This window comes from Tenrec ecaudatus, chromosome 1, assembly GCF_050624435.1.
Source record: "Tenrec ecaudatus isolate mTenEca1 chromosome 1, mTenEca1.hap1, whole genome shotgun sequence".
Classification (NCBI taxonomy): domain Eukaryota; kingdom Metazoa; phylum Chordata; class Mammalia; order Afrosoricida; family Tenrecidae; genus Tenrec; species Tenrec ecaudatus.
Window position 1 is genome coordinate 79,975,724 of NC_134530.1, and position 13,274 is coordinate 79,988,997.

The following is a 13,274-nucleotide window of genomic DNA, read 5'->3' on the forward strand; positions in this document are numbered from 1 at the left end:
GGGGTGGTCGGGGCAGGACGGTGCGGGCAGAGGTGGAGCAGTGCTGACGCGCTGGGCTGCACTGCACTGGTCAGCAGTTGGAAACCACCACCCGCTGCTGAGGGAGAAAGACGGGCCTTTCTACTCCCAGAGCTTGTCCCAGAAACCCACAGGGGGCGGCTCTCCCCACAGCTGCAGGGTCATTGAGTTGTCATGGACCCAGTGGCCGTGAAAGTTTGGGGAAGGGGATTGCCAGGCCTTTCTTCCTAGGTACCTCCAGGGTACTTGGCCCTCCACCCTTTCAGTCTATAGCCGAGGGTGTGAAACTAGGTACTCCAGGGACTTGGGGCCTCCTGCTTCTCCCGGACCTCACCTCCCAGGGGGCAGCTTGTACCTCCCTGAACCTTGGGCCCCAGAGCAGCTTCATTTAAGCGGGATTCAGTACTGGGCCCCCAGGCCAGGACCACCACCCCCCCAGTGGTGATGGCAGGAAGTCAGTGTTGTCAGCAGGTTGTGCTGGGGAGCCAGTTGGAGGAAGGCATGCCTGCCAGACATGCAGGCAGGTGGGTGGGCTGCTTGCTCCTCAGCCTCCCTGAGCGTGCACCCGTCCTGTCCTGTGGCCACAGGTATCCTACTACAACCAAGCCACCACGGGCTTCCTCAACTACGTGACCACCAACGCGTCCGGCCTCTCCTCCGAGTTCTACACCACCTTCAAAGCCTGCGAGCAGTTCCTCTTGGACAACCGCAATGACCTGGTGGCTCCCAGCCTCCAGACCCTCTAGGCACCTTGGACCCACTGCCCCCCATCCTGCCCCAAGGAGACCTGTGCAGAGTGGGTGGATGCAGAGACATGTATTTCTGCCCGCCCACTGTGAGTCCAGAGGTCCTGGCGGTCAGTTTCTGCCGATGTCCTCCAGCAGTCTCCTGCGGAAACGCTGGGCCAGCTGGAAGTAGACCCGGGTTTTGTCCCCTGCCCTGGCTGCCAGCAGCCCTGCCTGGATGGCCGCATAGTTGTCCCTGTGGGGGCTGTGTGTCACCGTGACTGTGGCCCGGGGAGAGGCTGCCAGCAACCTTGTCACAGCTTCGGCGCCACTCTGGCCCAGCAACTCAGCCTGCAGCTGGAAGGACACAGGCTGCCAGAGCCCCCGGCACAGCGCCAGCATGTCTGTGATCAGCTGTTCTCCGTAGCCACTGCCCAGCATCTTCTCGGGCCAGCTGGGGGCCACGGTCACGTGGGGGAAGATCTCGGCCACCGCAGCAAGAAACTCCCTGCCGGCCAAATAGCCAGGGACCTCAAAGCTCCCATGGGAGAGAGCGGCCCCTAGCCACACGGGCCGAGGCAGGCGGCCCAGGGTGGAGAGGCGGGCCAGCAGGGCCAGGGAGGGCCGGAGGGCCTCGGGCTGGGCTATGTGCACGTGGACGCCCCAGCGTCCTGGCCGAGGAGCCAGCTGCAGCAGGCAGGACTCCAGGGTCAGGGAAGCACCCCCTGGGACCCAGACGATGGGCACAGGGTCCCCAGCAGCAAGTTCCTGGAGACTGGTGTTCAGCAGGACCATCCCATCTTTGTCTGGAGGGGGAAACAAGGTTAATGGGGAAGAGGGTGTTCAATGGAGTTCCACTACAGAGAAGGAACAGGGGCCCGGTTCTGGCTCTAGGTGCAATGCTGCCTAAACTTGCTGGTCCTCCGAGGTTGAGACACCACTAGCCCAGCTCATGACTCCCGCGGTGACCGGGCACCTGCCACTCTCCTGCAGCTACGTTGAGGGCTCTGGTCTGAAAGGCACTCCAGTTCTTCCACCCTCCTCCCACCGTCTCCAGCTGTGCTGCCAGTGGCAACAGGACCCGAGTGGCCTCCCCCAGCAAGGGAGCCCGCCGGCTAACCAGGAGGCACAAGTCTTACCTGGGAGCATGACTGTGGCTGTCGCCCCACTGCCCTGGATACCAGGAACCAGCCACTCCACGTCCAGACCGTCCCCCCGGGGAGGCTGGAGCAGCGGGATCAGGCTGCCCCCTGTGTAGTAGGTCTGCTTCCGGGTGGTATTTGCTGTGGAGCCCCAAATTGCCAAGATGGAGTAGCTGCCCTTCCAGGGGTGCCTCCCAGGGCCCCGGGTGCTACAGGTCCCCCTTGAGCCTCCCTGCCAGGCAGCTGTGGTGCCATTTCATAGAATCTTGCCCCGCAGCCAGTCAGAGTGGCTGTATGGGAATCTGATGAAGCTGCCATCCTCCCCGGAAAGGTAAAGAAAGTCGGGACCTCTATGAGATGTTTAGGTGCCATGTAAGGCCAAGGGGAGGGGACCTCAGATGCAGGGAGAGGTGTGTTTGGTGGGTGGAGGGTTCTTCTCTGAAATGGTCAGTCTGCAACTTGCGGGTGATTCAGGATACACTGCTTAAATGGTGTGGCCTCACTGTCCCTGTCCACCATATTGCAGTCCCTGTTCCCTGGATATACGTGGAGCTTGGGCACCATCCCTGCATGGCAGTGCTCAGTCTAGGGCCCGGCACGGTAGCCCTATTCAAAATGACTACTTCCTCTTATTCCATGCAGGAACCCCCACTTATGATGTCCCTGCCCTCCCATGCACCCCCAAACCCGCTCATTGGCCCCAGGGCTTTACAGAACCCTGCCCACACTGCCCTCCCCAGGCCTCTCTCTACCAGCCAGCTGCTTGAACTGCGACAGGACAGGCTCGAAGAGGTCATAGTAGATCTGGTGCATGGCACTGTTGTCCCGGATGTACAGGAGATCGTCCACAGCCACAGGGTCCAAGGCGCCTTGCCACAGCGTCAGACTGTACCTGGGGCCCCGAGAGCCGACTTAGCCATTGTTGGGCCCCGAGAGGCCCCCGGCAAAGCCCAGAGCAAGCGCTAGTGTCCGCTGTCCAGCATGGACCTGCCACTTGTCCCTGAGCCCCACACCCAGCCTGGGGCCAGGGAAACAGAAGGGGGTTTCCTGAGTGGTGATGGAGACAGGACAGAGGGAGAGGGAGGAGCTTGTGGGCGGGCTGCAGAGGTTGCAGCCTCCAGACTCCTGTAGGGAGCCGCTGGGGACTGGGTAGCTTGTTGCCAACTGGGGAGGCAGTGCCTTGATCTCTACGGGGCACACTGCAACCACAATCTGCAGTCCTAGGGGCACAACTGGCTCCGCCAGACATAAGTCACCACCCCTGCCAGGGCTGTCCCTGGAGGTGGTGAGCAACCCATCACCAGAGGAATACAAGCAAACACTTGCTGAGTGGGCATTAGACCGGATGACCTTTGGGGCCCTCCCAGACATGAGTTTCTGGGACCTTCCTGGGGGTAGGTTTGGAGGGAGACAGGCTGGGGACTGGAGTATTCACCTCTCAGACTGGCCCAGCAGCCAGCTGAAGTGGGGCCAGGCATCCTTCGCCATGACAGCGCGCACAGGGAAGGTGACCTTCTGTGGCAGTGCTCCCACCAGCTCCTGCATCCTCTCCACCATGGCCCGTGTGTACGTCCTGCCCGAGAGCTGGGGCAGGTAGAGCGTGGTCCAGCCAACAGATAGAGTGTTTTCAGGATACTTCTCCTGGACCAGGGCCAGGAAGCTGCAGAGAGTCAGAGGCGCAGGCAGGTCAGTTGGGGCTGTGCTGGTCTCTCTCTCTGGCCCCCACCGCGGTGCCAGGACAAGGCACCAGGCAGGGCCTGCAGGATCACTGAGGCAGGCAGAGGTATAAGCAGAGTCCCAAGAACACAAGTGGCTCGTTCAGCTCTGCAGGTAGAGCATGGCCTTTGGAGTCAAGTTGACCAGGGTCAGGCCCTGACTGTGACCTTAGGTTAAGTCACTTGACCCAACACCTTTCATTCACAACTGTGGATCTCCAAATGCCCCCAGTGGAACGTAGGAGACTGGACCCAGAGCCCCCAGGTACAATTTGCCAACCTGGGCCCTGCCAGCTCTGACTCGCCTGGTTCTCATAGTTTATTCTATCCCTATTTTGTCCTCCTGTGAATTTTAATAGAATATTCCCCACCCCTAAGCTATTGAGTAAACTGGACACTCCAAGAAGACCCATATTTATCTTGGGCTAGTGACTCCATGTCCCCCCTCCCACCCCCCTTGGCTGTTTTCCACGTTAACCTCAGGCTGAGAAGCACGGTGATAATGGGAAGGGTGGATCGCACGGTTGGGCAGAGAGAAGAGCAGTAAAGGGTAAGGGCTTAGAATTGGAAAGGCCTGGCTTTGAATCTTTTCTCCACGGCTTGCAAGACTTTCCTTGTCCTTGTTATTCCAGTTGAGTCCACTCCGACTTGAATGACTCCCCAGGGGTTTCCAGGCGGTGATGTCCCAGGAGACTGCCAGGCCTTCCTGATGCCCCACCAACTTCCAGGCTAATTGGCCACTGAGCCAGTTGCACCGCCAGCTAGTCTCTGGCCTCGATGTAGGCGGGTCATTTAAGGTTTGTGGACTAGCTCCTGTATAGATCCAGGATTGTAGTACTACCTCACTCTCACTGTACCCTGCCTGCTCTGTGCTGGGCAGAGTGCCCGGGACATCGAATAAATATCCCACACACTGAGCCACATTTGCTGTCAGTTTTCTCATCTGTGAAATGGGCAGGGAAAGCCCCAGCCCTGCCTGGGTGGTGATTATACCCTGAGCTATGATATCCACAAGGTCAGCCATTCGAAACCACCTGCCACGGTGAGGGAGAAAGATGGCAACTTTCTACTCCTCAGTCTGAGATCCACAGGGGCATCCTGCCCTGCCCTGGAGGGTTGGTACAGGGCAGCATGGATTCTCTGGCAGTGTTTCTCCCCCTGGTTTGGATCCTGGCTGTATGGCAATGCAGGTACCAAGTCAGACCCAGTTTGTTTGGGGTGGGAGGCTCCCTTATAAGCCAAGTTCAGGGCAGCCTGTGGGTCTGAGGGTTGGCTGTGGCATTGCCAGATCCCCAGGGGCTGGAGAGGGAGGGAGCCAATATCTGAGAACTTTCTAGTAAGCCATGGCTTGTGCTGGTCAGTGGTTCAGGCATGTCTACCCTCAACCCTGTGTCCACAGGCTATAAACTCACAAATCAACAGTGACCACTCAGTAAGTCAAGTGGGGTAGGAGGATGTGTGGAGGCTTAGAGACTTGCAGGGTCCCTTGTGCACCCTGGGACCACAGGCGCATTTCCACAGGAACTAATAATGTGCACAGGTCCCATCAGCGAGGGCTGGGGGAAAGGCAGTCGAGACAGAGGGAACAGCATGTGCAAAGGCTCAGAGGTAAGATCACCTGGTATGAATGGAGGTAGACCGAGTCATGACACCTCGGGACTCAGGCACTGACCTTGTGGCATTGACCTCTATTGAGATGGGCACATTTGGGCCCCTCAGGATGTCGGCGTTGATCCACACAGGCCTCCGGACTCTCCCATCCTGGGTGTACCTTCGAAGGCGGTCCAGGGAGGGGCCCACGGCCTTGATACTCTTGAAGTCTAGTTTGATGCCTGTGAGGGGGAGGGTGGGGGCTTGCTCAGTGCCCGCGTGCTGAAGGGCAGTGGGGTGAGGAACAGAGACTCTATTTGGGCTGGGTGTGAGGCTCGCAAACAGGCATAGCTATTTCAGAGAGGAAGGAGGGTCCACCTCTAGAAGGAGCAGGGCCAGTGTCTAGAGGTGGAACTTGAGTCTTGGTGGGGTGGGTGCAGGGGCACCGAGCCTCAAGAGAAGAGCCAGCTGTGGCTGGGTGGGCGAGGCAGGCTCAGAGCACCCTAAGCCATCCTGGCAGGGAGGGAGGTGGTGTGGACGGAGGGGCGCGCCCTGGAGTAGAGAAGGGCAAAGGAGGAGCATGGACAAATGCCCTGGGCAGGCAGGCGGCAATGGGCGTGAGGGGGGTGTGGGAGACAGGCTGGGGAAGCAGAAGGCCCTGGAGAGCTTGGTCAGACAATGCTCGGTCCTGAAGGCAATGGGGAGCCGTGGAGGGTCGTGTAGAGTGGCCAGACTTCGGAGGTCACTCCGGTGTGCGTTTGTGGCCTGGGGGGTCCTCAAGCAAAGGACAGAGGGACAGAAGACGGCAAGCCCAAGAGGAGGGACACCTGGCCCGTCTCACCTGTGCGTCCAGGAAAGAACACACCTTCATCTACCCTGTCTTCCCTGTCCAGGGCTTGGGATGAGAAAGCCCAAGAAGGCGGGGAGCAAGTCGGGGCAGGAACTAGATTCACCTCCCAGAGGTGGGGGTCCCCGTCCTGCTGCTGGGGACCAGCGGCTATGGGCTGGGCGGGGCTGGGCTTCAGGGGTCCTCACCTTTCTTGGAAGAGGTGAGCACAGTGTCCAGCCACTGCTGCAGTGTGTTGTCGCTGTAGATGGCCGGGGGGTGTGCCATGACGGGGACCCCTGTCTCGTTGGCCGTGTTGAGCCCTTCCACCGTGACATCTGCCTCCAGGACCATGCTGTCACCTGCATAAGGGGCCAAGTTCACACTAGGTCCACTGCCAAATACCCTGTTTCCTAACATTGAAAGGGTCACAGGCCTATGACAGATCATTTGGAAAATAACATAAAATAGGAAGGCGGGCCATCTACCTGCACCTCACCCACAGCTTGCCTTTTGATATGACCTTCCCTGTCTGGGCGGCGTGTAGCTTTTACACAGCTGGGGCCACGCAGCATCTGCAGCTTTATCTGTTTTAGTCCATCGTCCTGTGACTCAGTTGTCAACACATGGCTGCAAAAGCCTTCCTAGGGTGACTCCCTGCGACTGAGCTGCCCGTCCCCCAATCCTGAGACATTCAGGTCATCTGATTTAATCCAAATAAACTCCCAAATCTCACCGCTATGAGTTGATTCCAACTCCGACAGGCACCACAGGCAGAGTGGAGCTGCTTCCAAGGGTTTCCGAAACCGTAATTCTCTTTCTCTTGTGGAGGGGCTGGTGAGTTTGAACTGCTGACCTTACGGTTAGCAGCCTGACTCAAAACCACAAAGCCACCAGCTCACCTCTCATCAATAGGGTGCATGTTTTATCCTGTTTTATTTTTCCCTGATTCCGACTTGTGGAATCTGAGTCGGGCAGCACAGACCCACTTGGAAGTCCAGACTGCCAATTGTTATTAAAAACCCTCCCCGGCTGGTGCAAATACGGGAGCCCTGACTGCTGCTGGTGGCCGAGTGGTTACAAGTTGGGCTGCTAACTTCAAGGTCCGCGTTTGGAACCACCAGCCTCTGCAAGGGGAGAAAGATGAGCCTCGCTACTCCTGCAAAGAGTTACCATCGCAGAAACCCACAGGGGCAGTTCTACTTTGTTCCATAGGGTCACTGTGAATCAGAATAGGGAGTTTGGTTAGGTCTGGGTGCAAATGGGACTACTTAACCACCAAGAGGTGGCTGGAGCCCACCCAGAGCCTTGAGATGGAAACACGTGGTTCGGTGAAGACTCCAGCCCTTGGTGGCAGCAGCTCTCCTCTGGAGGGAATGCGGTAGGTCCTGCCATCTCACGGCGCCCTTGCCACCTCTGAGCATCGCTACTCTGATCTTGTATGTGCCTGATCATTGCCCTCGAGGAGAGTTCCGTCCAGCAGGGAGCTCAGATTGCTGCCCCAGTAACAGACCCAAGATCACACTAGAGTCCCTTGGCCTCGGGGGAGCTGAGTGACAGCAGGGGCTACCAAAGGCAGCATCAGAAGGGACCACCCCTCCATTCATTCAGCCAGCCTTTCCCATGCACGTGCTCCTGCACCTTCTGCCTGGTTGGTGACCTAGTAAGAAGGCTCTGGACCTTGTCCAGCTTCTATCTACACTACAGTATGACCTTGGGCAAGACCCTCTCCCACTCTGCCCCTAAGTTTCCATGCACAGGGTCTCCACTCAGCCCTCTGACCCTTCTCACAGGTCCACCAAGCTCACTGCCAGCCGGTCAATTCTGACCCACAGTGACTCTGTGACAAGGCAACTGCCCTGTGGGTTTCTGAGACGAGCTCTTTACCAGAGTAGAGCCTCATCCTTCTCCCTCGGCGCAGCCAGATGCATAACCACCACCCACCAGTGCTCCTTCTAGAATCCCTGTAATCATTCTCTACAGACTCCCTGGTTGAAAACAAACAAAACAAAACACCCTTGCCCTGAGCATCAGCTCCTTCCATAGTCTCCACACGTGCCAGGCTCTGGTGCATGACATCTTGAGCGCTCAGGTCTGGCCTGCATCTGGCCTGATTCCCTAATGGGGCTCTGCTTTTAAAAAAAATCATTTTAGTGGGGGCTCATACAACTCTTACGACATTCCATCCATCCATGTGTCAAGCACATGTTTCCATCATCCTCAAAACATTCTCTTTCTACTTGAGCCCTTGGTATCAGCTCATCTTTTTCTCCTCCCTGACCCACCCTCCCTCCTTCACGAGCCCTTGATAATTTATAAGTTTTTACTTTTTCATCCCTTACACTGACTGGTGTCTCCCTTAGCCCATTCCTGTTGTCTGTCCCCCTGGGAGGAGGGTTATACGTGATTGGTTCCCCTTTTCTTCCCCCCCACCCCCACCCCTTGTCTTCCCCTACCCTCCTGGAGTTGCTACTCTCATTACTGGTCCTGAGGGCTTCACCTGTTGGTTACTTCGCCTCCCAGCAAGAGGAATACCTGAGCAGCATGTCTGCCCGCTCTCCTGCTAGCCACAAGCCTCTCCCCGCCAGGCAGTCCTCCCTAACTAACCCTCCACTCACCCAGCAAATCTTTCCCATGCACTGACTCCTGGACCTTCTGCCTGGTGGCCCTGAAAGAATCAGAGCACATGACCTTGACCTGCTACATGCCTTAGACAGATCCTCTCCCACTCGCCTGACATTGAGGGGAGGGTCTCATCACAGCAGCCTCAGCATCACCTGGGAACTTGTTTGTTCCATCCCAGATCACTGCTGTCTGTCTTTTGGTTCAAGCTCAGGTTTGAGCTCTGTCCCTTTCACCTTTCATAGGTGTCTTTGACTTTCACAAGCATCCGCTTGAGCCTCATGGAGTGGGTTGGCCCTCTTTAACCCTCTTTAACTGTAGTTTCAAAGGAGAGACTTGGTTCTATCTCGGCTTAAACCCTTCAGACAGTGTCACATTGGGTAGGTCACCTGACTCCTGAGCCTCAGTTTTTCTCCCATACACTGGGCTGCATGGTCACTGCAGAAGGCCTGTACGCTGTGTGGCATGTGCCCCCCACAGGATTCCTGTGCCCACTAGTGACTGCCATGATTGTGAGGCTCAGGAGTGACACAAGTTGCTCAGATACTTGAGTAGCCCTGGGGAGGGGGAGGGGCTCACAACAAAGCTATGGTTCCCTCAGGCTTTGAAGGTGCGGAGGCTGTTGTTCCTGACGGGCCCTGGGGAGCGGTCAGCATAATGCTGCCATTGGAATCAGAGGTCTTGGGGTTCAAATTCTGGGACTGAATCAAATCAGCTGCTCCTCTAACCTCAGTGGGGGGCATTGACTCCCAAGGAGCATGAAACGAGCATGTAAGTCAGCCCATCACCATGACACCCCATCACCATGACACCCCATGACTAATTGCCACCCACCCACAGGAAGCACCTGACCATGGAGCTGTCTTCTGCCATTCAGCTCTCCGTCTGCCTCCCTGACGCACCACCCGCCCTGCCCGGTGGCACTGGTAGCTGGACTTACTGTCTAGGGCCGCCCTCATCTCCGTCTGGTTGTTGGCAGCATGAGACCATGTGACCAGCAGGCCGTCCCGGTGGCTGATCTGGCCCAGGCTCTGAAGGTAGTCCAGCATGTCCCCATCCGGGCAGTAGGCTGAGTCTGACTCACAACCTGGAAGGAGCCCGAGGGGGTTGTTTGCATCAGTCCCTGCTTCAGGACCCCTGTCTATTCACCCTGAGCCCCCCTGTCCCAGCACGGCACAGAACAGCCAGTTCAACTCCAGAGTTCTCAGGGCCACAGGCAAAGGAAGGAGTTGGCCACTGGAGCTTTCTGGCCTGGGACAGCTTCAAAAGGGGGGACGTTCCGAGAAGGCAAAGCGGAGGGGAGACCTTGGAGACTGAGTGCCGACTTGACAGAGAGGGACAGTGGCTTATTCCAGATCAGGAGGAGCAGCAGAAGTGAAGGTTACTGGCAGGGGATACATAGAAATACCAACCACGGGGGGAGGGCCTTCAACCAGACTGCAAATGGCTTTGAATGACAGCAGAGGGGGTTGGCTGTGCCCACAGCGAGAGGCCGGAGAGTGGCCAGAAGCAGAGGGCCATTGAGCAGGGAGTGTGTCACTTAGAGTCCCCCAGGGGGGGCAGGAGGCCTGAGCCGAGGGGGTGGGGTGGCTGGGGAGAGAGCAGCAGATTCCAACTCCTAGCCCCTGGGAGACCCAGTGAGCTGCCCCGCAGGGTGTCTACCTCCGTGGAAGCAGACCCCTCACCTTTCTCCTGGGAAGCAGCCGGTGGAGACGTGTGCTTAACCACGGCACCACCAGACTTCTTTCCCAGGGGATGGAGTGCAGGGGATTGAAGGCACAAGGGAGGCGGAGACTGAGATGAAGCCTGGTAGGTGGGTTAGAGGTGACTACCAGGTCCCTGGGTGGGTGGGGGTGGGGGGAAGCCGGCATGGCATGAGGCCAGCACCCAGCGTGGAGTCTGCGAGGCTCTGTGTCTGTCCCAGGGCTGTGGAGTGGAGCCGGGGCCCAGCGGTAGGGTGGGTCGGGGTGGAAGAGGTAAAGGGAGCTGTAGATGGGGAAGGTCAGGAGGGGAGCCGGCAGGAAGTTCTGGGGTCCCTGGTGACTTACCTGGCTGTGCCGGCCGAAGCAGCGTGAGACCCAGGATCATGCCAATGGTGCACACCAGAGCCACGCCTGCACTGCTGATGAGAACCCACTTGGCCCAACTACCTGAGCAGTGCACCCCGAAGGCCATGGCGCCCCTCTCCCTGGGATGTCTCCACCCCCTCTTGACTCAGCTGGACTGGGAGGAAGGCGGGAACCCCCAGTGGGACTCGGTTCTCTTCTGCAGCCCTGGAATAGCCCGTGGAAGGGACGGCTCCTGAGGTGCCTCCTGTCTCCACCCGCCTTCAGTCTCCCAGGCTCCTAACAGGTCAAGTGGAACACCCTACTTCCCCACCTCCCAAGATGACCTTTGAGCTCAGGAAGAGGCAGCAGAGAGTCAGCCGAGTGCCCCCCACCAACCGACTGTTGGCCCTGCCTGGGAGTCGGCGGACAAGAGCTCTAGCCCCCAGTCCTGCCTGCCTTTGCTGGAGACGTTGAGTCGGCTCTGGCCCCTTGTATTAAAGGGGCAATCTCTAACACCCTTCCCTCTTTCCAACCTAGGACTTTTTGCCCTGCCCTAGGGAGGTGACGGGCTTGGCCAAGGTTGTTGCCCGGACAGATTAGATCTCCCTTTGAGACAGGCCTTCTCCTTTTTCCAAGACAGTGGCTGATTATCTCTGAGATTGAGGCCGAAAGGCCTGGCAGCCACCCGGACCTTTCAGGCCACTCCTGGGGCAGCGAGTCCATTGGGAAGGAAGGGGCTGAGTCACCACCTCAAGCAGAGGGGACTGACACTTGGGGAGCCAGAAGAAGAAACCAATCTGTCATGGGGAAAGTGCAGCTAGAATGCTGGGTGAAAGTAAGGGGGATACTTTGCACGTATTGCCATGGGGGACCGGTCCCTGGAGAAGGATATCATGGTGGGGCCACAACGAAGAGGCAGGCCCTGCAGGAGATGGGTGGACACAGTAGCAGCCACCACGGGCTCCCATAGAGCAGTGATGGCGTTGCTGGAACGTGTGGTTGGAATTTCTTTCTGGAGAATTAATATCAGGCTAGTCCCACGAGCTGGAGAAGCTGTGCCCAATGCACAACTCTTCCAAGGGACTAGTCAGTTCCACCCGCCCCACTCCTCCCCTGAGCCCATTCCCTCCTCTCTCGGGGTCCTGCACATCGCTCCAAAGTCCCCCAGGGACTCAGGAAACTGAGGACCAGTTTCAAGTGGCAGTGGGCGTTGTCAGCCCCAAATCCCCAGGTCAGGTCGGGGAGAGCCAAATGCAGGGAGCCCCAAATCACGGCAGGTCCTCTGCGCAGGCAGGACACACAGGTCTGGTTTCCCATGTATGAGGCCCCTCCCCAAACGATGTCTTAAGCCACACTGGTCTACCAAGGTGAAACAAAGATGCCTGCAAGGAAGCACAGGGCGTATTCACACCCTCCCCTAGAGCAGGCTCTTAGAGACACTCTCCAGGGAACAAAGAGTATGTGTTGACCTACAGCTTCAATCCATCAGCCAAGTAGAGATCCAAAACTGCAGCCAGAGCCACGGGCGTACAAAGTCCAGAGCTTCCACATAGCAGAGAAGGAACCTTATTTTTTTAAACAATTTATTAGGGGCTCATACAACTCTTATCACAATCCATACATATACATACATCAATTGTATAAAGCACATCTGTACATTCCTTGCCCTAATTATTTTATTTTTTTCTCCTCTTTTCTTTTTTTATATTTTATTAGGGGCTCATACAACTCTTATCACAATCCATACATATACATACATCAATTGTATAAAGCACATCCATACACTCCCTGCCCCAATCATTCTCAAAGCATCCGCTCTCCACTCAAGCCCTTCGCATCAAGTCCTCTTTTTTTTCCCCCTCCCTCCCCGCTCCCATCTCCCTCATGTGCCCCTGGTAATCCATACAACGTTATTTTGTCATATCCTTCCCTATCCGGAGTCCCCCCCCCCCCCCCCCGCTTCTCTGCCGTCCCTCTCCCAGGGAGGAGGTCACATGTAGATCCTTGTAATCAGTTCCCCCTTTCCAACCCACTCACCCTACACTCTCCCAGCATCGTCCCTCACACCCCTGGTCCTGAAGGTATCATCCACCCTGGATTCCCTGTGTCTCCAGCCCTCATATGCACCAGTGTACAACCTCTGCCCTATCCAGCCCTGCAAGGTAGAATTCGGATCATGGTAGTTGGGGGGAGGAAGCATCCAGGATCTGGGGGAAAGCTGTGTTCTTCATCGGTGCTACCTCGCACCCTAATTAACCCATCTCCTCTCCTAAACGCCTCTATGAGGGGATCTCCATTGGCCGACACTTGGGCCTTGGGTCTCCACTCTGCACTTCCCCCTTCATTCACTATGGTGTGTGTGTATATATATATATATTCATACATACATACACATACATATATACATATACATGAGAGGGAGGGGGAGCGGTGCGGTGGTCGGCCCACCGGGCGCGCCACAGTGCGCATGCGCGCGTGGCCAAGGGTCGCCCGGACAGGGGAATCTCCCGGTGATCCCCCCTAGCAGCGAGGAGAAGGAGGACAAGGTATCTTCTCCGAGGCTGCTGGTCTACCCACCTTTCGCGTCT

At 57.3% G+C, this 13,274-nt stretch overlaps 2 protein-coding genes across 5 annotated transcripts in view; one reads left to right on the plus strand and one right to left on the minus strand.

The window, feature by feature from the left end:
• Positions 1–4,517, plus strand: part of ACOT11 (acyl-CoA thioesterase 11) — a 60,279-nt gene extending 55,762 nt beyond the window's left edge. For all 4 annotated transcript variants that reach the window (XM_075556624.1, XM_075556634.1, XM_075556643.1 and 1 more), the window contains exon 16: positions 606–4,517. In XM_075556624.1, coding sequence (XP_075412739.1) covers positions 606–764 — 159 coding nt within the window. In that variant the 3' untranslated portion in view covers positions 765–4,517. The remainder of the gene's footprint in view (positions 1–605) is intronic.
• On the minus strand, positions 876–10,813 carry FAM151A (family with sequence similarity 151 member A). The gene is made up of 8 exons (XM_075533264.1): positions 10,687–10,813; positions 9,579–9,725; positions 6,226–6,378; positions 5,273–5,432; positions 3,321–3,545; positions 2,638–2,777; positions 1,883–2,026; positions 876–1,549 (listed from the first exon to the last, which is right to left on the minus strand). The coding sequence occupies exons 1-8, from the start codon at positions 10,811–10,813 to the stop codon at positions 876–878; spliced, it is 1,770 nt and encodes a 589-aa protein (XP_075389379.1).
• Positions 10,814–13,274: the final 2,461 nt, after the last annotated feature.